At 35.9% G+C, this 24,352-nt stretch overlaps 1 protein-coding gene, 1 long non-coding RNA gene and 1 pseudogene across 2 annotated transcripts; 2 read left to right on the forward strand and 1 right to left on the reverse strand.

Annotated features, from left to right (window-relative positions):
- Positions 1 to 528: 528 nt before the first annotated feature.
- Positions 529 to 3,347, reverse strand: SNAI2 (snail family transcriptional repressor 2). The gene is made up of 3 exons (XM_011372120.2): positions 3,107 to 3,347; positions 1,697 to 2,242; positions 529 to 813 (listed from the first exon to the last, which is right to left on the reverse strand). The coding sequence occupies exons 1-3, from the start codon at positions 3,183 to 3,185 to the stop codon at positions 632 to 634; spliced, it is 807 nt and encodes a 268-aa protein (XP_011370422.1). The 5' UTR covers positions 3,186 to 3,347; the 3' UTR covers positions 529 to 631.
- A 61-nt stretch (positions 3,348 to 3,408) lies between these two features.
- On the forward strand, positions 3,409 to 5,138 carry LOC111746778. Its single transcript, XR_002783262.1, has 2 exons — positions 3,409 to 3,602; positions 4,646 to 5,138. It is a non-coding gene; the product is annotated as an uncharacterized LOC111746778 (long non-coding RNA).
- A 3,949-nt stretch (positions 5,139 to 9,087) lies between these two features.
- LOC111746790 lies at positions 9,088 to 9,206 on the forward strand (annotated as a pseudogene).
- The last annotated feature ends 15,146 nt before the right edge of the window (positions 9,207 to 24,352 follow it).

Raw genomic sequence — 24,352 nt, forward strand, 5'->3', positions numbered from 1 at the left:
TTCTCCTGTGTATTGTTCTTGTTTTTTTCCCCGCCTCTCTCTTATAAATACAGTTTAAAGGATTACAGGTAATCCCCAAAAGCTTTTGTTCAGCAATGGTAACCAGACATTAGACATATAATGAAGTAAACTTGGAATACTTTATAAGGCACCTGAGATAGATTCTCTTCCTATAAGAAATTCTATTACAAACAATTACAAAACAATACTATGCTTTTCAGTTGAAATGATTTGGCAACAATATAAATCTTTGCATTTTTTCTTAGTAAGAAAAGATACAATGTACTTTTGCTTCACCTTTGAAGAGAAAGATCCTTGTCTTTTATCCTTTCTATATAGCTGTCAGTAAATACATAGTAATTTTAAACTTCACGTGGAAAGAATTATCTTTAAACACATGGATTCCATGCTTTTTTAGCTTTTAGTGTGTGTGTGTGTGTGTGTGTGTGTGTGTGAGTGTGTGTGTGTGTGTGTGTGTGTGTGAGAGAGAGAGAGAGAGAGGGAGGGAGAGAGAGACTATACATATTATTTGGTCAGTATGCACAAGAGAAAATGCCTTTGGACTTTTATTTATCATTTGGAGTCGGAGTGAAGAAATGCATTCTGTTTGAGTAAACATTGATTGCGTCACTCAGTGTGCTACACAGCAGCCAGATTCCTCATGTTTGTGCAGAAGAGACATTCTGGAGAAGGTTTTGGAGCAGTTTTTGCACTGGTATTTCTTTACATCAGAGTGGGTCTGCAGATGAGCCCTCAGATTTGACCTGTCTGCAAATGCTCTGTTGCAGTGAGGACAAGAAAAAGGCTTCTCCCCTGGGGGTGGAAGTGGAGATGGGAGAAAGAAAGTCAGTGTTTTTAGAAGAAATGTAAAGACAGATAACATTTATGAATAATTACATTTTACCAAAAGAATGAGAAACAGCAAAACTTGATTAAAATTCCATATAATATTTATTTTAATATCTCACCCTTTAAGATAAATTTGAATGTTGCATAAAAAAATCACACCAAGAATATTATTACTCTTGCCAGTCATGTAGAAATAATTCATGTAATTCTAGGACTTTCACTTATTAAAGCTTTCTGCTTCAGCAGGTGAAGCTAATATTTAGCTCCTCCCAACATTTCCCAATATTTCCCCTTTTCCCTCTTTCTGTATTATGACTAAGTCTGGATAAATGCCTTGACTCCCTGCAGAATGTGTTAGGAATAAAAAAAAAAAAAAATTCAGCAGCAAAAAACAAAACGACTGAAAGTAAATTTAGTTCTAACTATCCAACTTCCTGTGGGATGACAGATATCACAGCAGGAACACAGCTAACAGAAAACTATAGGAAAACCCCTTTGTTTATTAAATCAGTTGATTAAGATAGCAACATTTATATTTGCTAATTATTGGGAGCAGTTTCACAGAACACACATGCAAATATATTTTTCCTAATTTTCTAACTGATCTTTGAGACCAAATCTTCTAAATCTACTTTCTAAATTCTCAATTCTGTTTGCAGTCTCTGGAATAGAGGTTGTTAATAAGAAACAAAGCACTTTGTGCTCCAAGGACTTTTTGAGTTATCAAGACGTAGCTATAAATGATCATCATCATTAAAAACAGTGTCATTATTCAATGCAAATCCCACAGCCAGCCTAGAGCTTCAGTCTATCAGAGAGTAACATTCCTATATACATTTTCTCTTACCTGTGTGAGTTCTAATGTGTCCTTGAAGTAACCAGGGTCTGGAAAATGCCTTGCCACAGATCTTGCAGACACAAGGTAAGGTGTGGGTCCGAATATGCATCTTAAGGGCTCCCAGGCTCACATATTCCTTGTCACAGTATTTACAGCTGAAAGATTTCCTGGACTGGGCATCACAGTGCAACTGCTTATGTTTGGCCAGCCCAGAAAAAGTTGAATAGGTCTTATTGCATAAACTGCACTGAAACTTTTCAGCTTCAATGGCATGGGGGTCTGAAAGCTTGGACTGTAGTCTTTCCTCTTCATCACTAATGGGGCTTTCTGAGCCACTGTGGTCCTTGGATGAGGTGTCAGATGGAGGAGGGGGACTCACTGGCCCCAAGGATGAGGCGTATCCGGAAAGCGGAGAGAGGCCATTGGGTAGTGGGGAGTGGAATGGAGTTGCTGTAGTCCACACAGTGATGGGGCTGTATGCTCCTGAGCTGAGGATCTCTGGTTGTGGTATGACAGGCATTGGGTAACTCTCATAGAGATATGGGGAAATAATCACTGGAGGAAAAAAAAGGAAAAGAAAGAAGATTAAGGGAAACATAATTGTAAACACACACTAAGAAGCTACTTGGCAACATGTAGCGGACTTTATAATGAATAAGATAGATTCAGTTGGAAGACACAGGCATTAAAATATTTCATTTCCATCCTTATTGCTACATAGCAGTTATTTTACTTAATGAACATTTATACTCCTGCATACATGTGTGACAGGAGTTATAGCCGTTATAGGCTCTGTAGTCAGGAAGAGCAGCCAAATGAATGCCTTCAGTCCCCATTGAGGAGGAAAACTTATGCTTTCCTTTTAAAGATACAGAAAAGTTGTTTTCCATTTATACATGTATTATTTGCAGGTTTTATGACTGTAAGTACAAAGATATGTGTAAATCAAGACACTTTCTAAAGGAAAAGAGCCTTATTACATAAAAAAGCAATAATTCAACAGTTAGGTATTGTGTTACTCATCTTCCATATATTCATTATGCGTGTATGTACAAGCTTTAGAAAATGAAGTTGCAAGAGTTGAATGAAGCTTTCCCTGTCAGTTAAGAATTTAAAAAGTTTTGAATTAAAATGTATCCTAAATGATCAAAAGAATCTGAATTCTCCTTTAGGATACTATTTAAAAGGAAAACGATTTAGCATTTAGTTCTTTTGTAATAGTTGAGTTGTAACATATATTTATATTTATATATTTATATATATATGTGTATATATATGTATGTATATATATATATATATATATATATATATATATAGTTTCCGTTGTTAAAAATTTTTTCTTTTTTTCCCTTTCTTTTCTTTCTTTTCTTTCTTTTCTTTCTCTCTCTCTCTCTCTCTCTCTCTCTCTTTTTTTTTTACCTGTGTGTGTGTCCAGTTCGCTGTAGTTTGGCTTTTTGGAGGCGTTGAAATGCTTCTTGACCAGGAAAGAGCGCGGCATCTTGCCGGCGGGTCTGACGGGCGCCCGGCACGGATAACGGTCCGGCGGGAAGACGCGGCCGGTCCCTAAAGCATCGCGGCCGGCGGAGATCCGGCTGGGGCCGCGCTCAGGTGTTGCTGGCGGACAGCCGGCGCCTCTGAAGTCGCCCGGCTCCTTTACGAAGTGAGCCTGTTTGGGCTGGGTGGGTTTTTTTTTTTTTTTTTCTTTTTTCTTTCTCTCTCTCTCTGTCTCTCTCTCTCTCTCTTTTGCAAGCAGGAGCCAATCACAGCTGAGAGGTTCGGATTTCAGCTCCTCCCTCTGGGACAGCTGTGAGCAGAGGAAGAATCTGTTGTCAGACTAAATTATTCTGGTTCAAAATGGACTGTTCTTCGGGATTTCACTGGAGAGGGGAAAAATTGCTTAAGCATTTTCAAGGAGGTAATTTCACTTCTTTAGCTCTGCCAGTTATTCCTGATCTCTGCGTGCTAGATAAGTCCTAAGAACTGTGATTTCTAAAAGAGGCTTGGCTTCCAGATGTCGGGTAAAGCAAATGCAATGCGACAAAATGTTCGCTAGAGGCAGGAAAGGGAGTCGTACAAGATCCCAGGTCAGCCTCGGGTGTTAATGAGAGTCTATATTTGGAAGTGGCATTTGGAGAGGTTTTACTTGTACAGAGACCAAACAACTCTTGGCTTTTGAAAAAGTAAGGTAGAAGCGCGAGAAGACAAAAGCCCCTGTGCGTGAGGAGGGCGCGCCCATAGTGGGGGCTTCCCTGGGTCTGCAAAGCCGCCCAAGGCCGCCTGCCGTGCATGTCCTGAATGCTGGGAATGCATTTCAAGTCTTAAAGGATAAGCAAAGCCAGAGGCCGTGCTTCCTCATGGAAATTAAGTAATCATGTCACCATATTAGCTATGCTAGTTGCAAGGAAATGCTTTGTAGCTCATGGAAGACCTGCTTATGGAGGAACTGGGAAACTGCTGTGGGGGCAGGGGTTGGGGGTGGGGGGCAATAGGTAAACTGTCATTAGAACCATGAAAAATTGTCAAACATTTGACTAGAATTTTTATCTTTTCATGTATCATTGTATATATTTATGGAAACAAAACAAAACATGAATGGATCTTTAGAGAGAATTTTTTTTTTCCAATATTGATCTACTTTTATATGGTGCTGTTTTCTTCAGTATAAAGTCATCAACATTCATCTCAGTAGCTGCTACTGCCCTGGATTGTGATTTTAAAGAGAGTGTCATTATGAGTACTGCTTAGTTAAAGTTTTAAGAAGCCAGTCCATAAAAATACTTTGATTTTGTATATAATATTAAATCCAAAAATACTCAAAGATGACTCATTTTAAAAGTAAATTAAAAGTTATATTTCAACTGCATCTCAGTCCATTCTAGACTTTTCTCTTCATCTTTTACTTAAAAATTAAGGAAAGAACAATTTGAAATAAGACCACTCTGCCCTTGTTTCTAACAGGTGCTGGAAGAAGAGAGTGAAAAAGAAAGTAACAGTGGTTAAGTCAAGACTTGTAAGAGGAAAGAGCATCGTCAGACGGCCTAACTTCTTCATCTTGGGATGAGAAAAAAAGCTTGTGTGTTGGGGTTAGGGAGTGGGGTGCTTACAGGTTTCCTGAGCTAATTTCAATGATTCTTTTGTTGCTCTTACTACAGTCACTAATTTAAATATTAGAGAAGGGAATTTAGATGAATCTTAACGTTAAAAAGAACAGTATCTCTAGAAGACTGGAAAACATAAACATGCATTAGATTCCTCCACTAATGTGTAAACTGGAGTGTAATTCGGAGCAAGTTTTCTGAGCCTTGTACTTTTCATGAGAGTATATTCAGATCTAGGCACCTGGTTTATTGAAATAGGAGTCCTCCTTGCCCTTACCACCCAACTTTCTGCAAAAGGCACATTTTGTTAGAGATATAATATAGTTGAGAAATATAATATAGTTCGGAAAACATAAATTGCCATGTGCTTTTATTTCCTCCTTTCACTTTATACAGTCCATTCACAATAGTGAGGTGTTATTTTGTTATTTACTTGATAGTTATTACACAAGATAACCTGCTAAAGTGTGTATTTTTAAAATACATTTAAAATGTGTAACTCTAAGTCACTATGTCTGAAAAAACAAACTTGGATTTAGGTTACAGATGCATAACTGAGCCGAGTCTCGCACTGCATGTCCAGGGGGGCTCATCACACATGACACAAATCAGGACGTGTTAGTACACCTACTAGGACGAGCAGATAGTATTCAGGATTGTGTATGAGGCATGTCATTACACAGGTCTGTGTGGCAACTAGTCACACGTAGACCTGTGTGAGGTCTGGTCTGCTGTCAGGAGAGGGAGAGCCTGCACGCTGATAGCGTGAGTCAGACTGCACAGGTGCTCTGCTCAGACACAGCAGTGGGCACTGGCGCCAGAATGGTGTGGTAAAAATGGGAGAAGGAAAATATAAGTCCTCACCCAAAGGCCAACTGCTAGGACTTTTCTAAGATAATATGGAATACCCCTGCCCTGCAAGCCAGAGGGATCGTCTGAAAAAGTTGAATTTGGTCAATGACTAAAATATTCTATCTTGGCCAGGGACAGAAATCTTTGCTAAGATAATGCCAAAACACCAGGTTTAAAATGTTTCATTTGGGCATAACAAACCCAACTGGGTTTTGCTAATGCAAGAAATTAGTCCTGGGTGGACATAGTTAGGCTCATTGTAACAATGAGGAAATGAGGCTTACCCTGAGATGATACTCTGCCTGAAGCCCAGCCAGGGTGAAGCTGGTGGTTACAGATAATGTTCAAAGTAAGGAAGACACAGGCTCAGCCCTTAGCCTCCTGACAGCTGTATGTGGGGCAGAGAGAAATGAGGAAAGAAGGGCAAGGACAATTTTCCGCCTCAGAGGTCTTGATTCCCAAAAGAGCTTGGTTATTATGGGAGATGAGAGGGCTTAAAAAATAACCTTCCCTATGGTTGAACCCCACCAGAAGGTCCCTTCCTCTACTTAGCTTCTGTGGGTTATGTGAAAAGTTAGATGTCCATGCAATATAATTCCTTAACTGTCATGAATATTACTAGGATATTATTTGACATGATTCATCTGACAGACTCCTATTTCCTCTGTTTTCTGAAGAAGCTGACAAAGATAATTTGTGGAAAACTTTGTAAATTAAAGGCCTGAGACCTCGCAGGAGGGCTAGGCCTTTCCCACAAGCTCTCCTGTACTGGTGGGATTTCTCCCAGACCCAGTCTTTTTCATGAAAGACATAGTCTTGCCTTGCCAAATAGGGAACTAAATTACGTTCATGAGGTTTGAGAATGCACCTCAGTCTTATTTACTTTGCACAGAGATTAGTGTACGTTTAGGTGTTTAGGTATGTTAAAAACCATGCAGATACTGACTACTAAGTTTAGGAAATGAAGGAAATCTAGCACCAGAAGAAACCATGATTTGGCAGAGACAGAAAATTCCATCTTGTGCTGTGCACTGTCTCCTAAAATGAATAGCATCTGTTTCTAGCTTTAGTTTGTGGCATGATCACCCTGGAGTGGGCAGGGGATAAATTAACTCTCTTGAATGATATGTAGTTATGGAATATCATTAGAGTGTGATAGTTGGACAAGATTACAATGCGTTACTAATATTTAAACTATTTAGATAGTAACGATGTGTTTTATTATATGTAACTTTGAAGTTGGAATGACAAAGATGTGATATCATTTTATAGGTTTGTATGTATTTATATTTATATACAGATGTATATATTTATATTTATATTCCTAATTCATAACTTGATTCAGCTTTGGATAAGGTAAACCAAGCCCTAAAAGTGAAATAAACATTTTTTTTTAGTACTTGCGTTTCTTTATCTGTAAATTATACTTAATACTCTTCCCTAATTTCTTTTAGGATGCTTTAGTGGCAAATATTTTCCAATATAAAAAGAAAAATAATCAGAGTGAGCATAGGATCTTGTTTATATATTGAGTTTCATAACAAGGAGAACCCTATTTCTCTGGGGATGTAGATGGAACCACATATATACTCAACATACTGAGTAATGTTAACAGAGCTAAATGAGAATATGCATGTAAGAGTGTGTGTGTGTGTGTGTGTGTGTGTGTGTGTGTGTGTGTGAATCGTAGTAAAAAATAATAGCAAAAAAAGTGATGTCAGGATGTCCCTCTGCTGTTTAGGAATTTCTGTTATTTCTGGTGTGTTCTCAGGGCCATATTTGCCAGGCTAATAGTGATTAACATTGTCTGGGGTTAGCTCTAATGCTATTAGCTCAACAAATATCATCATATAGGATCAGTAAATATTTAAGATCATTTCAAACAGAAAACTTTATTTAACATGGGAACAACATTTTAATGATTTTTATTTTGTGACAAATCACTTGTATGAGAAATCACTTATATTGAGAATTGTATTTCTAGTTATGATTTTATAATCTTATTTTCCTTTGGTTGGCTATAATATGGTAATATATGATGCAAAAGTAAAAGATATTAGTCTCTTCAATGATCTATTTGTACCTTGTGAAAAGTGTTGGTGATCTTAATTGTAAGATGAGCAAGAAAGACTAGAAAATTCTAAAATTATCTCTCAAGTATACCATAACTATATGTGGTTGCAAAGAGACACCTATTGGTCAGTTTTGGAAGACTCACTGCTTTCTTTTTCTTTTCTTTTTCCATAACTTTTTAACAAGGTGCCACCTAGTGGAAAATGGATGATTTGACCGAGAGCATCAACTTGACTTCATTTTGTCATTGCCCCTATTTCAGGAGAACATTAAATAGTCTTTTGAATTTTTAATTTAATCTAAATTAAAAATTATTTATTTGTGCTTGTAGAAACACAGGTGGCATTTATATAACAAATTACATTAGCTTTATAAGATAGGAGAGTAAGGGAAATTTATGATGTTCATCAATCTGTGCAGTCATGAAGAAAGAAGCAAAAATTGTTTAAAACTTAATAAGTACCTCGAATGACTTATTCTCTATAACCCATAATAACCTACAAGGTAGAGATGTTTTAAAGGTAAGAAACCAAGCTTGAGCCCAGTTTTCCAGGGGTATTCAGAATGAAAGTGAGGAAGCTGGGATTTCTCCTCAGTCTGCGCCTCTGGCGCTTACGCACTTTGCTGCAGTAGGCTCTGTTACACACTTGTGGTTTGCTAAGGTTGGCTAAGGACACTTGACGTCAGGCAGTTGGTACTGTATGGGTAGTGATACAAGCTAGCATTCTCGAATGTTTAGTATGAGCTGGTCATTGCTGTAAACTTTTTACATATATTAATCTCCCCAAAGTTAGTTAAACCTTCAAGGTAGATACAATCCATATTTACATGTGATGAAATGAAGACACAAAGAAATTAAATATCTTAGTCAAATCACACTACTAAGGAATATGATAAGGAATAGGTGGAGGCGAGATTTGAACCTGGATCTGTTTAATTTAAAATCTTCTTTATTTCATCACTTTGTTATAACTATAATTTTCCATCATAAGAGTGAATTAGACTCATGACCAACTACAAAACATTTGCCTTCCTACTTTCTTCTCCTCTCCCAGAGAATATTTACATGTAGACTTTATAATCCATGGTATGTGGAGTTTCTGTTTACAACCCATCTTATTCAAAATGATTTCTGCAGCATATCTCCATTTTTTCCCTAAGTAATACCAGGATGATGGTTGCTTGATTTTAGACTTGACACCATTTACCTCCAGGTGCTGAGTCTGAATTCTGAGAAGACACTTGGACTAGATAGAATCCTTGAGTGCTTAACTAAGCGGCTGCTATGGTCTCTTGGTCTGCCAGTAAAGGAGACCACCAGTAATCACAGTTTCTTATTCTATCAGCATCATGTGGCTTTTCAAAAGTGGAAGTGATGTCTACGGCCCTGCTACCCTGAACAAGCCCTATCCTATCTGATCTTGGAAGGTAAACAGGGTCGGGCCTGGTTAGTACTTGGATGGGAGACCACCTAGGAACACCAGGTGCTGTAGGCATGAAAAATAAGAAATATAAAGGATTGTAAGCTGACAAGGTCCTTGCAATCTGTGAAGTCAACCAAGGGTTGCCTTGCCTAAAAAATTTTTAAAAAATAAAAAATAAATAAATTTAAAAAGTGGAAGTGATGATCATTGTTATCTGTCTGTCATGGGATCATGTGGGAGGAATAAAGCCATCAATAAAGAATAATGTTTCCAAATACAAAAAAGGAGGTCTGTGGTCTGGAAGTGTCTCTCTTTTTTTTCCCATATGTGTGTAGGGGAGGGCAGTATGTGCATAGGTGTGCATATCTGTGTGCGTGTGTGTGCATGAGTATGTTTGCTGTGCATGTATGATGTGTGTGTCTTGCTCCTAGCATGAGCCTCCACTGGTTCATGTATGAGTAGGCATGTTTGGTAAACTTGTGGGGTAAGCTAGTCTGCATTTATTTACTTGAGGCACTTCCTACAGAAGAATAGGGAGCAAGCCCCATTAAGCTTGATTCTATAACAAACCCTAAGTATCCAGAGAGGAGTGTTGCTTCTGAGTATAGCACAATGCCTGTTGTTCCACCATGTCTTTTTACTGAGAGCTCCAAAATGCCATGGAGAAGCAGGGGTAGAACCTGGTAAATGAACTTGAAATATGAATTTACTAAAATACTGTTAAACTTTAGAAGGTGGACAATACCGCTTTGGAACATGTGAGGCAGAGGTGATTACAAAAAGTAGACAAAGTGGCTTGTAAGAGCACTTCCCTTGTCTTAACATGAAACACTATAAAATGTTGATACTAGAAGGAGTCCGGGGCATCGAGTTTAGTGGCAGCCATGCCAAAAGGTATTGACCAAGAGATATGTGGATACCCAGTGGGAGTGGAGCTGCTGCCCAGTGAAAAATGAGGACCTGCCTGATACTTTGGTTCTCAGCAAAGTAACAGGAGTGCTACAGGACAGTAGTTCTTCTTAGCAGAAAAGGAGATACCTAGAAAATATGTCAGCATGTACCAGAGAGAGAGACTAAGTAGCAGGAGGAAGAATACTACATAGTCTGCATGCAAACTGAAACTGAACACTTGCCCTGTAGGTCATGACGGATAGCTTGTGGGACACCCAGAACGACTTTCCAGGTTGCTCAGGTCCTAAATCAGTGGGAAGGAAAATGAATACTGAGCAAAGAACAGTGAGGATGAGTGTGCTAATATCAGTGCTCACATGGACCCCTGAGTCAAAAATGCCTTTGCATAGTACTTTGCCTCTTTCTTTGCCTCAGATCTGAGTCATCAACACATATACTTGGACATTAAAATTGAAATCTTAAAAAGGATTTCAGCAGACTGTGAAACTTTCCAAGACGATTTAGAGAAACAGAGTCTAAATTATGCTATGCTTATGATTATCTTCCAGATTTAGGCCTTGGTTCACTAACTCGGTGAGCCATCCTCCAAATGCACGCCTCTGTCAGATCATTCAGAGAACACAAGGTTTGTGAGAGCTTCCTAGGCATCAGCAAGCACTTTGTTACTTTCTTCCACTCTGGAGACATTAACCATCACCAAACAGTCAAACCTAGTTATACCATTTGCAAGCCCCCAGAGAACAAATCAAAAGCCTGGTCTAGAAGACATTATTGTTATTCGAATTCACCACTGATAAACTGTTTTGCCTGAACAGAAACGTCATTTTGTACACTGTGAGTTTAAAAAGAAATACACACACCCACAGGTAGAATAATCTTTTCTAAAATTGTTTTTTTGGCCTGTATTTAAAAATAAAAGTCTTATCTTAAAGCCATTATAATGGAAAAGAAATATTGTGCTCACTCATCATCTTTGGACTTTAATTCTCTGTACTTGGTTATAAACTTTTCACTGGCAGTAAGGGTCATTGCCCAACTGACAGGTGAGTCCAGTTTAGCTGGCCCAGAAGAGTATAAAAATCTAATGTTGAATTCATCATTGATGTAACACTTGCTAGCAGTTAGAAGTGATTGGCTAATTGCAGAAGTGTAAGCCTTTTTAGGAGCTACTGTGCATTCCTTCTCTCCCTAGCATAGCCATACAAACCTAAACTCTACTGAGGAATGAAATTCATTATTGCACTTTCAAAGAAAAGGCTGAAGACACTATAAAACTATTTGAAAGTGATTATGGATAAAAGTTAAAGGCATGAGAAAAATCCTGAACCTTCAAATTCTCTTAACTCTCTGGATTTACATCGTTGATGAGTGGTGATGATCCAGAGCCAGTAACTGCACTGCAGAAAAGTATAAAGGAAATTTGAGTCTTAAAAGGAAACTGAGATGGAATAAAGTCCTAAAATGTTAGAGTTGGGGACCTTAGTGATCTTGTGCATCACTTTCCCTCTATTTTTTTTTTTTTTTTGGCCAAGGAGGGCAAGAAGCATCTTGTTCAAGGATACGGATCTTCTCAGCATCACAGAGGATTATATCTGAAATATGTTGACTTCTAGTACAAGACACTAAGCAGATAGCCTCCATGATGCCCTGCAGCAGGTCACCTTTTTTAAAAAATGTAATAAATCAGTTTCTGCAAAACTCTCATTGAAGAGTTTAAAGGAATCAAAATAGAAAGAAGAAATGGTTCTTTATTTCATAATTCTGGTGAAATTAGTGCCCTGTCCTATTCTGCCCTCTCCCACTCATGAAGAGGTCCATTTAATGCCTACGGAGTTTATTCTGCACAGGGCATCAGCCTGCATATTTAATTTTGGTTTTCATTCTGACAGTTCTGCATCTGTTACAGAAGCACCTCAGAACAGATGCTAGCATGCTAAGTTGTGATTGTTGAAAACTGTAGATATTGCTTAAAATGACAACTGCACTTCCATCTTAGGAGATATCATCTTGTTGATAGAAAAAAAATAACAAAAGATACAATATGTCTTGGTTTCAACAATTTTAGACCAAGTTGAAAAAGAAGACCTTTAATCCACAAAACCCCAAATGGAATATACTTCCACATCATAAGGGGGAACTTTTTGTGAAAAGAATGAAAGTGTTCAATGTGGTTTTTCTGATTCCCAGTTTTCAGAATTCTCTGTATAATTAAGTGAAAGTTAATTGACAGATTTTGAAACAACTTAGTTGGTCTAATGAGTAGATATCTTGAATTCTGAACTCCAAATATATGAGTACGATGATTTTCTCAAAAGACTGGTTGCAAGTTCTTTAGTCTCTGACACCTACCACAAAGCCACCAAATATCGTGGACCTAATAGGAACAGTAAATTTGCCAAGCAACCATCGGGTAAGTTCTCTAATTGACTACAGGTTCCTTTCTGCCAAGTCTCTCCTATAGAAACTATACGGGTACCACTCTTGAGCACAATACAACAATCCTGACACCTCCACTTACAACAAAAATTTCTCATATTTCTAAAGGTGATAATGAAAATTTATCAAGTTTTTAAACATGTAGGCTATGAAGGAACCTTTAAGGAAGGACTCAAAGACAAATTATTCATGTCCTTTTCATTGCATAAATCAAAGTGAAACTTCTATCTGTCAGATTAGAGACTTTATGCTGAAGGAAAATCAGACACAAGTGCTGGGGAAGTCACTGATTTGACACAATGGTGTTGAAAATCAAGATTGCTCAGCATAAAGTGCATGGGTGATGACAGCAGGGTTAAGCATGAGTGTGGAGAGGATAGGAGTGCCCTGTAAGGATGGCTGCCAGAATACAGAACACAAAGGGAGCCCTTCTCTGACTCTGAAGTTATTAGCTTTTCCGTGGAAACTGCTAGAAAGATAACTGAGCTAGAACACCTATAGATCTTATTCTCAAACTGAATGGAAATTAAACAGTTGTAGAATGTGATAGGTAAATTAAATTTACTACTCTGTTGATTGCAAAAAAAATTGGAAGCTGGTCCTTTGTACTGTAATTCCATTTTGAGAATAGGATTGTAGGATTGAGCTTTTTGTTTGTTTGTTTGTACTTGAAGCAGAAATGTTGGCTATTTCCAAGAATAGTGAGTCAATGGACTCCAAAGTGAATATTAAAAAATAATAGTCTGAAAATGATAGAAAGCTTAATGTTATGGTCTTCGTCATCATCATTTCCTTATACTAACACTTAAATTTGTATATTTTCAAGATATTTTACTACATAAGCCTGTATTCAGGTAGATGAACACTTCAAATAAAGTATCATCATGATTGCTAGTATACGTAAGCGAAAAAAGTTTCAAATTTTAATTTGGCAAAGACAATTAAAGATGATTTATTATACATCCTTTGTTTTACGTGAAACTTATGTTTTCTTAAGTTGGGGATAAATTAAAAAGTGAATTTAAATCAAAACACCTGAAGAGTAGTTGTGCTTTGTCCTTCCATCTTTGAACAAAAGCCTTCCCTCTCAGGTTCCTTCCAACTCCTGCTCAGAGTCCTCAGAGTTGTCTCATCACTAATCTATCTTGATAGCAATGTGACTGTCTTTCTCCTCCTTTTCTGGTCCAGGGCCAGGCTACCAGTAGCCTCCATGGCTGCTGAACATGATGTGCAAGTTGTCAAAGCCATTGCACAACTTTCACAAAGTCTCTGGGGGGCGGGGGGATGTCCCCAATGGCTTCCTTTGCTATCTAAATATATTTCGCTTAGACTCGAGTGTCCATGCTCCAATATGCTCCAGCTCTCAGTGGGAGAAGACAACTCTCACCCCAGAGTTGTCTTCTTCTCCACTACACAGATTATTAAACACAGCAGCTGCATGGCCTTAAGGTCTTCCTATACATCTTCACACTTTTTACTTTCACTTTATTTTAACCCATGTCTTGGAACCTAAGACTGAGAAATAAGGCCATGGGGCTTATCTAGAACATAATATAAGTGACAGATACTGTGTTCAATGCAAAATAACCTTTCCTCTTTGACACTGAATTATTTATCTTCAGATTTACACCCTTCGATTCTGTTTTCCCTGGAAGACTTCCTGGCTTTTATACAAATAGACACCTGCTAGGTGATATCTCCAGGCCCAGTAGATATCTCATGATTATTGAATGCCAGGATGAACAAAACCTAAGTTCTTGAGTTGGAAATCCTGTTACATACAGATCAAGAAATTGAGAACTATGCTGGTTGGTGGCAGAGTAGCACCCAGAAGACTAGATCCTTCCTCCGTTACACTGAAAACACTATATAGAAGGTTTTTGTTCTCTTCAGCTCTGGCATTACTGTGTTTTAAAAGCTATAGAATGGTTTCTGCCTTCATTTTGTCATTACTAAACATTCTGAAAGGTAATACAGTTACCCACATAGCCATATGGGCACAACCCAGAAAGCACTTCTTACAGTTTCTCTTAACCAGAGACGCTATATAGATTTTCATATAAATTAGGAAAAGCGGGATGAGCTATGATGACTAAAAGAATGAAGGAGTGCAATTAGGAGTGAATGAAGATGGACTGTAAATTCAATTTTAGGTAGAAAAAATTATTCTTAAAGTTGCAAGGATTCCCAGTTCTTCTTTCCTTCTTCCTTCCTTCTTTCTTTTCTTCCTTCCTTCCTTCCTTCCTTACCATTCCTTACTTACTTACTTACTTCCTTCCTTCCTTCCTCCCTTCCTTCCTTCCTTTCTTCATCATCTATCTAACCATTATATGTCCTTAAAAATACATTTATAAATTTGTACGTGTATATATCCATATGTGTATGTATATATATATTTTTTCAATAAACACTTATTTAGTGCATACTTTCAATCAAGAATTGTACCAACGTTATTTATGAATCTTATTTAAATCCCATAACAACTCTCTAAGACAAGTATACTTTATTATTTTTCAGCTGATGACACTGAGACCTAGAATTCATACACATGGCAATTGTCTTAATTCTACTGGTTCTTTAAATTGGGTATTAGCAGAACAACCATTTACTGACCTACAGTTACTTATAAATCAGACAATAACCCTTATGCAGACTGAGGTAATTGTGTTTGGTTAAGGATATGATAAAGAATAATATAATGTAGTCTAGGTGCTCATTAAATTATGGAGCTTTAGAGTTCTGTAATGATTCAGATTTTGAAGTTCCAAAGTTCTGGATTTGACTAATGTCTAGTGTTACTTACTAACTGGGTGACTTTAGGCTAATTATTTAATTCTCGTTTACTCATTGGTGAAATGAAACTATTGATGATTATCTTGCAGAGTTGTTGTAAGGACTTGAGATGACGCATGTAAAATGCTAAGTATAGTGCCCAGCATATACCAATAATAAAAAGAACTATCTTTTATTAAGTACTTACTACATGCATACATGCTGTGGTAAAAAAAAAAATAAATAAATAACAGGTTTTATTTTATTTAATCCTTTAATTAATCCTTTAACTCAGTCTTGATGAAAATCACCATTTTGCACTCTGATTGTACAAGTTAGCAACCCAAAAGTCCTCTAGACAAGAATCAAATATAGTTAGTCTGCTTTCAGAATCCATACTCTCATTTACTATGCTCCTAGTGCTCGTCCTACCACAAGGCATACTAGTAGAGGAGTTGGATTAATGACAGTTTTAACTATTAGAGATCACACAACACAACACCCTCAAATGACATCATTTTTGTTATAGAAACATTTTTAAAAAGAACTGCTCTATGGCTATTTAAAAATCCAACAACAGCAGATTTATTTCAGAAATATGATAGTTGACCTTTTGGTGCTATGATTCATTCTATGGTTACCCTTAGTTACTTTTTGTTTTGTTTTGCTTTAAAGCATCTTAACACAGGTTGGGCTGGAAGCAATTCTGGGGCTTCTTTTTAAGTAAGGTCCTGCAGTAATTTATTACTGCACAAGAGGACAGTAGAGCTGAGCCCAGATGAGCTAGTAAGATTTTCTGTCACTTCCCAGTCAAAATTTAATAGTACAGCAGATTCTTGTTATGACATGACTCATATGCAGATTTGGATATATTGCTAGTCAACCTAAGTCTTGCAAAACATAATAAGGATATATGCCAAAGCCTCAAATAATATGGTTAGTCTATAATACAGGTATCAGTCCTATTTTGGGAGACTAAAGTTGTAAAGTATGAAAGTGTTATAACTCTGAGTGCATTGCTGTAATAGAGTTTGTTACACTATAATGGTTTAAAACATATATTGAAGAGCATATGGCTGAGGTAAAAAAAAAATGGAGCAGCAGGAGAGAAGAAATAGATTTAATTTCCTCTTTAATCTTACTTTCAATAATGGTTACTTGAAATTTATACATTCTATACAGGGGATGTTTGAGGCTTTAGAAAACTTGACTTATATATCTGTTCATTACTTATTCAACACATATTTATTAAATGTCTAATACGTGCAAGACCATGTGTTATAAACTGGGGAAACTATAGTGAGCAAAACAGACAGCATGATCTCATGGAGCTCATAGTTTAGAGGGAAAGGGGGGTATTTATTGCTTCAGAAAAATATAAACTGCAGATTAGGACAATTATAATGGGTGAAGAATACTACAATATTATTTAGAATCAAGATGTGTCTCTGATGAAGTGGTATTTGAACTGAGTTTAGAGAGTTGAGTAGATATTAGCTAAGTGAAAGGAATAATAAAGTTACCCAGTGAACATCTAGAAACCTTTGTGTTAGTACTGAAGGAAACAGAGGAAAAATGTGATAAAACGAGTCTGAGAATGAGAGTCTGAGTCTAGCAGATTATTGTTTGCCCCATTAAAGATGTCTTATTGGAAAATAAATGGGAAGATATAGGAAGAAATTTTGCATGTAAATACGTGTGTTATTTCATTAAAAATAAAAAAAAAACTCATATTTAGAAATAAACCACTTTTCGAGCAGTCTAGCTTAATAAAAAATAAAAAGTAAAACTCTACATCCTTACTCTACCTCCCTTGTCCCATTCTTTGGAAGCATTAGTGTTCATTATTTCTCTATATCAGTGGTCCCCAACATTTTGGCACTTCTGAGAGCATCTAATGCCTGATGATCTGAGGTGGAGCTGAGGCAGTGATGCTAGTGCTGGGTAGCAGCTGCAAATACAGATGAAGCTTCGCTCACTCGCCCACCACTCACTTCCTGCATTGTAGCCCGGTTCCTAACAGGCCACAGACTGATTCCTGTTCAGGGCCCGGAGGTTGGGGACCCCGCTCTATATTATTGGTTGGAAGTTCTTTCCATGATTTCAAATAATATTCCTTGATTTATCAATGTTAAGCAGTATCTATTGGCTCCCCATCATGAAAGGTGGAACTGAAAGGAAGGAGGTTACTTTCCTTATTCCCTCTCCTCCAATTTTAAATGTTGAATTTAAAGTTTTAATTATTTTGGTTTATTTTATAACTGTAAATTAGAAACTTAGCTACAGTCTTGATTTCTGTAGTAAGATTTCTGTGGTAATCTTATATAGTAAGATTTAATAGCAGGTAGAGTTACTCCTTCCACTTTATTCTTCAAGATTGTTTGAGCCATTCTAGGACCTTTCTACATAAATTTTGGAAAAATTGTTCTGTTCTGTGTCTATCAAAAACCTTGCTGGGATTTTAAAAGAAATTACATTAAACTTATATATTAATTTGGAAAAAATCGACATCTTTACTATATTATGACTTCTGATCTGTGAATGTGTTACATATTCCTATTTAGGTCTTCTCTTATTTATTTTCACCCTAAAAATTTGACACAATTATTAATGTAGTTTTATGAAATTAATTCTTATTTGTATTTATCCAAATATTTACCATTACTTTTGTGATAATAATGAAGATCACCCAAATGAGACTAGACCACGCCTGTTGATTCAGAGTCGGCTGTAGAAAGGGAGTCAACCACTATCACTTGGATTTGGCAGATCTAAAGCAGGCAGGTGACTGGGAAAGTTTTATAATAAAAAAAGGGAAAGCTTCACTTTCCATTTCTCTGGCTGGCTGGAATTGTTGGCATAAGGAAACTGAAAGTGAGCTAACCAGAAGCAGAATGCCATATGTAATTGATTTGGACAGAAAATTAGACTTTCTTTACTTGATCTTGAGTCGAAAGTAGGGATGAAGAGTACATTGTAGACAAACTGGTTCTGGGCCAATTTCTGCAGAGGTTGTTGTTTGGTTTCTAGGAAAGATTATTGCAGAGAATGTGGGTTAGAGTTCTAAAAAATATATGGTCCAGTCAGTGTCCGCTTGTATATTTACTCTCTCATTTTGTTCTCTATTTTTTCTTGCATCTTAGCCTTTTCTCATAAATCACTTTTTTCTTGTTCTTAAGAGCATTCTTTAAGATCATTTTGTAAAGCTCTTAGTATTATAAAACTATTATTTTTGTCTGAAAAAGTCATTATTTCACCCTAATTTATAAAGAATATAATTATTTCTTTTATTTCTCTGTGAAATTTGTTGCTTTTTCTAGTTTCTAAAATTAAAAGCTTATATTATTGATTTAAAATCTTCCTTCTCTTTTAATATAAGCACCTAATGCTTTACATTTACCTTTCAGCACTGTTGTAGCTGCATCTTATATTGTTTTATTGGAAATATATTCATTATCATTCAGCTCAGAAGATTTCTAATTTTCCTCGTGATTCTTCTGTAACCCTTTATGTATTCTCGTGTTGTTTATTTTACAAATATTTGAGATTTTTAATTTCTAATTTAGTCCTTGATGGTCATATTTGAATCATCTAAATGTTTCCTTTGTGTGGTTTTTTTGTTGTTGTTTTTGTTTTGTTTTGTTTTGTTTTTTGGTGAAGGCTACACATTCATTTGAAAAAAATTATAATCTTTTGTTGGCTAGAATATTCTATAAATGGCAATTAAGTTAAGTGACTTGATTTTATTGTTCAGACCTATATATCCTTATTGAATTTCTGCTATTTTTCTATTAATTAATGTAAGAGAAGTATTGACATCTTCACTTATAATTGTGAGTTTGCCTCTGTTTCCTTTCATTTCTACGAGCTATGCTCACCACTGTATCACCAACGTACACTCTCCATTTATTTTGGTGCAGCATTCTTTTGCATGTGGCTGTCTAACTTTCCCAGCACCATTTACTGTTCTTTCCCCATTGTATATTCTCAGCTCTTTTGTTGTAAATTAATTGACTTCATATGCATGGGTTTATTTCTGGGGTCTCTATTCTGTTCCATTGATTTATCTGTCTGTTTTTATGCCAATACCATATTGTCTTGATTACTATAGCTTCAGAATATAGTTTGAAATCACGGAGTGTGATGCCTCCAACTTTGCTCTTCTTTCTCAGGATTGACTATTTGGGGTCTTTTGTGATTCCATACAAATTTTAGAATTGTTTATTCCATTTCTGTTTAAAATACCATTATATTTCTGATAGGAATTTTATTGAATCTGTGAAGTATAGACATTTTAGCAATATTAATTCTCCCAATTCAAGATCATGGAATATCTTTCCATGTATTTATGTCTTCAATTTCTTTCATAAGTGTCATAGTTTTCAGTATACAGAATTTTAACCTTCTTGGTTAAATTTATTCTTAGATATTCTATTATTTTTTTGATGAAATTCACCTACTTTTTTTTAATGGCATTTGTGTTGTACCTGGAATTCTATATTGACAGTTTATCTCTCAGTAACTTAACATTCTTTTTTTTTAACTAGTCAGACAAAATAAACATTTTTTGCAATATTTTTATTTTTAATATATCAAGCTAAACCTAATCTTAACTAGTACAGCAGATATATTATTAAAAAAATGAATTGCAGCAATTCAGTTAAATAAAGAGAAGAATAAAGAAATGAGAGGCTTTTAAAAGAGAGAACTCAGGGGACTCAATAAATTAGAGTCTTTTAAGATTTAAGAACAGATTTAGGGTGTCATAAGAGTGAACAAATTTACAGGACAGAGGATTGTATTCAGAAAGTGGGATGTTTCAGTTAGTGATTTTGGAGGTAGAACAGTTCTGAGCTAAGTAGCCGCCCCATAGGACATTGAGGAACTGAGAGGTTGGGTCTAAGCACATTTCTTATGCAACCATATAAAATAATAGAAGAATAAAAAAATGACTTAAAGATTTTGATTCTCTTGTTATTTATTATTTTGTACAAAGAATTACAGTAGAATCTATTAAGAAAACATTTGGATGGATTTGAGTTTGTACCATTACATGTTTTTTCTCTTTCTTTTATTAAGTCAGTGGCTTCACTAATTGATTTTTTTTTTAATATACTCTTACCCATTATAAAGTACTCAAGGAAATGGCTGTAAACTAATCATTGATGGCATGTTTTTAGAAAAATATTTTGGATGGAGATACCTAGAAAGGAGGCTATGGATATTACTAATCTTCTCCTAAATGTATGTAGCTTTTGGTTTTTAAAATAGCTTTATTGAGTTATATTTACATTTCATAATATTCATTCATTTAAAATGTACAATTCAATGATTTTTAGCAACTTTACCAGTGCTGCAACTATTACCATAAATCAGTTTTAGAGCATTTCTATACCCCCAATAAAATCTCTCATGATTGTGTGCAGGTAATCTCTGTACCCCTACTCCCAGGCAACCACTAATCTACTTTCTGCCTCTGAAAATTTTCTTTCATGGACATTTCATTTAAATGGAATCATATATATTGTCTCTTATATCTGGCTTCTGTCACTTTACAGAAATGTTTTTAAGATTTATTAATCTTGTAGCATATATTAGTACTTCATTCCCTTTTATTGTCAATTAATATTTTACTGTAAGGGTATAATCATTTATTTAGCTATTCATCAGTATACTAAAGGAGACAGTTTGGATATTGATTTGAGATTATTCTTCTTTTCTAATATAGGCATTTAAAGTTAGATTAGGAACACTAAGCAGTGCTTCAGCTGTATACCATAAATGTTGATATGTTTTGCTCTCTCGATTGGTATTTGAAAAATGTAATGATGACAGAGTCAAATTGATAAAAGTTTCAAGGAAATGAAGTTACAAACAACACAGCTACTTCCTGCAGCAGGATCAACGCACTTAGGTCACCTAAAACCAGGGCCATGGCCTGAAGTCACAGGAATGCCACTGTTTATTAGAACGCCACTGCTGAAATGTGCTTTTAATACTTTATCAGTATTAACATAAAAGAAACAATAAGAAGAACAAAGAACACACAGGAAATCACTCACTCTGGCTCATTCACTCCTTATTTGGAAAGGGAGTAACGACCTATTCATGACTATGTAACTTCTATAGGAACCAAGCATCAGGTGAAACTCCAAGTACTGTTCCATATCATAGATAATGTATTTTATAACTATGCAGAAACAGTTTACAAATAATACATTGTTTTGTTACTTGTTTAAACAGCAATTCTTAAGACATATATAACATTCTACACTAATTAGCATACTTCAGTTGCAACTATTTTTAGTAGCAGCATGTCTGTATTGGTATGTATGACAATACAATTCATTTTAACATTTTGACTCCTGGTATGTCATTTTCACGTGTGGTCAAAAAGTTTATGCAACTTTTCAAAGTAAAAAAAAAAGGTGAAATTACCTTGCTAGCTATTAAAATGATGCTAGTTCAGCGTAAGCACTGATAATGCTACTGTCCAACAGGATCTTCTAGGGCTGATGTGTAATTAATTGGCAAGTGAACATGTAAAATAAGTTAAGGGAGGCATTTTGTCTCTAAATGCATTGACTGCAAATACTTAGATTTTCATTTTCTTCGATTTGTACAGCTTAGGAAATATAATTTAAAAAATAAATTATTTATTTTAAAAATAATTTAGCATTCTCAAGAATCAGTAATCTGGAAATATGCTTAAATTATCTTTTTAAATTAGTTTAGACATATGGCACAACAATCGATAATTAAACAATTATATTTACATATTTAATAATTGTTAGGAATTATTTCACAAAGATAAAGCTACTACTCTATACAAGTGCTACATGAGCATAAAAATTCATAAAATTATTTCAAGATTTGTTTCAACAGGATTTAATGTCTTTTCTAAAAGCACCCCACATAATATTTTAAAAATTTTTGATCAGAGTCCCACAATGTCATTCTGACCAATCTGTATCCACTCCTCACTGAAGATCTTTTCTCTATTCTAGGAATCCTACAATGCAGCCTATGTAGAATGCATTTCCCAGACTCTTGGCTGGCCAGCTAGAAGACAGTAGATAAGAGAGCAGAAGGGAAAGAAATGCAGGTGTTTCTTCTGCTCTTCTTCCTTGTTTCACACTCATGCCTCCTGCTATGAGAGTTCTAGAGCAGCTCTTCCTCTGGAGCTCAAATTCCTACCTAGTTTCAGAATCTCTATTTTCCCCTCTTGCCCCCTCAACTCCAAAGGTAGTGACAACTTCTTGTTCTAGCTAGTCTTTGTATGCCTCATCATCTCTTGTTTGGTCCTTTACTCTGTGCAAATCTCTAGGAGTAGTCCCTACTTTTAAGTATCTTCATTTGAACGTTTGGGGTAAAATCTAGCCTGTCTCATACAACATCTATTCAGGGCATTTTTATCTTGCTACTCAACTAAATGTCCTTGGACACAGAGGAATTATACATCATTCAGAATAGCCTAGATCACACTGTTGTAAGAAAAAAATATATATATTTCTATATATAGAAAATATATACATACACACGCACACATACATACTAAATGTCAGTACCTTAAACACAGAGGTTTACTTCTTGCTTATATTAAGTGCCTATTTTGAGGAAACATCTGGAGGTCATGGGGTGAGGGAGCGTCTTTACTCCTTATATTTCAAGGTCCCAGTTGCACGTTAGAGAGAAAGGTGAATGAGAGCTCCATGGGATTTGCATGATTAATTAAATGTTCTGGTCTGTAAGTGACACACATCAATGCTCCCCATAACCATTTGGCCACAGAACTAGTCGTATAATCCCACCCAAACAAAAAAGGGCAGAAAATCCAATCCTATCATCTCCCTGGAAAACTGAAAGCAAAATGTATTTGGCAAATAGCACCAATTATACTAACTCTGTTCCATTACCACATATTCAGCTCATGTTACCCTAAAGGCAAAATATTCTCACCTCTTCCCAAGGGATAGCCCAAGAATTCTGTCCTGACATGTATTACATCAAAGTTAAGGTTGTCTAGACAGTGGCTAAAAGCCTTTAGGTTCAGGTTGGAACATGACCTTTCTCTTGGTCCGAAGACCAATTAATTGCCCCTTTAAATATTTGTATATAAGGGTAGAATGGGGCAGATAAAAATAAAAATAAACATTCATCTCATTTGAAAAAAGGAAAAATGAAGAACACGCTGTTGTCATTAGTCAAATGCAGTTCTAAATGTTCATGGGACAGACATTTTGAAAACTGCCTCCACGCAGCGGGTAGGGTTGTTTCTTGTCTGGACTTTAATTTTTCTTCCTGAAGTGCCTTGACCTCCATGATCTCTGACCTTACTATGAGCAGTTCTTCCTTTTTCATGATTCTCCTTGGCTGTATCTGAAATAGACATTGGAACATATTTTCTCCTTGGGGACCAAACAATTTTCTAGGCCCAGTTTTTTTTTTTCCATCGAAGGTTAGGAACCAAAACTTCTTTCATTTCTTATATAGTCACATTTTCTTTTCATCCTGGTTTCTTTAGGCAGGATGGTTTCTTTAGGCAGTAAAACTCTCAAAGACTTGAGTAGCTTACAATATATTTGATTCCAATTAACTCTATACATTAATAATTACATCTATAGTTATTTTCTAGACATGTTCTTTAAATTTGCTATATTTCTCTGTTTTCTAGTCTCATGTCTTTCCCTTTCTCAATTTTAATTCTGGCTTTGAAAGCTGAGCCATAGAATTAGTCTTATTTCCCTGAGACATTTGTTTATTTGAGAAGATTTGTTTAATTCTAACATTTTAATTGATCATTGCTTTAAAACACCTCATTCCGTCTTGATATTTTAACAGTGCTTGTGGCATCTATGCACTGACATATTTTTAATGTTTGTAAAATGTTCCAAAATCTGGGTTTATCTGATGATTCAAATTAACATTTTTGGTAGGAATACAACAGAGATGGTTTACAGTCTTCCAACTGCATTGGGGGGAGCAGAGTTTATCATCCCAAAATATGGTTACTTTTAAGAAACAAATGACTCAGGAAAACCTTTGACCTTCCCCCTAACTGCCTAAAATAATTTAGATAGACTACCCACTCGAGGAAG

Source organism: Pteropus vampyrus, unplaced genomic scaffold (genome assembly GCF_000151845.1).
Source record: "Pteropus vampyrus isolate Shadow unplaced genomic scaffold, Pvam_2.0 Scaffold201, whole genome shotgun sequence".
NCBI lineage: Eukaryota > Metazoa > Chordata > Mammalia > Chiroptera > Pteropodidae > Pteropus > Pteropus vampyrus.

Bases quoted from the DNA above. Each gene is read 5' to 3' on its own strand.
- SNAI2 (XM_011372120.2), bottom strand. From the start codon at position 3,185: ATGCCGCGCTCTTTCCTGGTCAAGAAGCATTTCAACGCCTCCAAAAAG. The intron at 2,243-3,106 runs GTAAAAAAAAAA...TTTTTCCTCCAG, and splicing joins CGAACTGGACACACACACAG to TGATTATTTCCCCATATCTC. The intron at 814-1,696 runs GTAAGAGAAAAT...TTCCACCCCCAG, and splicing joins ACACATTAGAACTCACACAG to GGGAGAAGCCTTTTTCTTGT.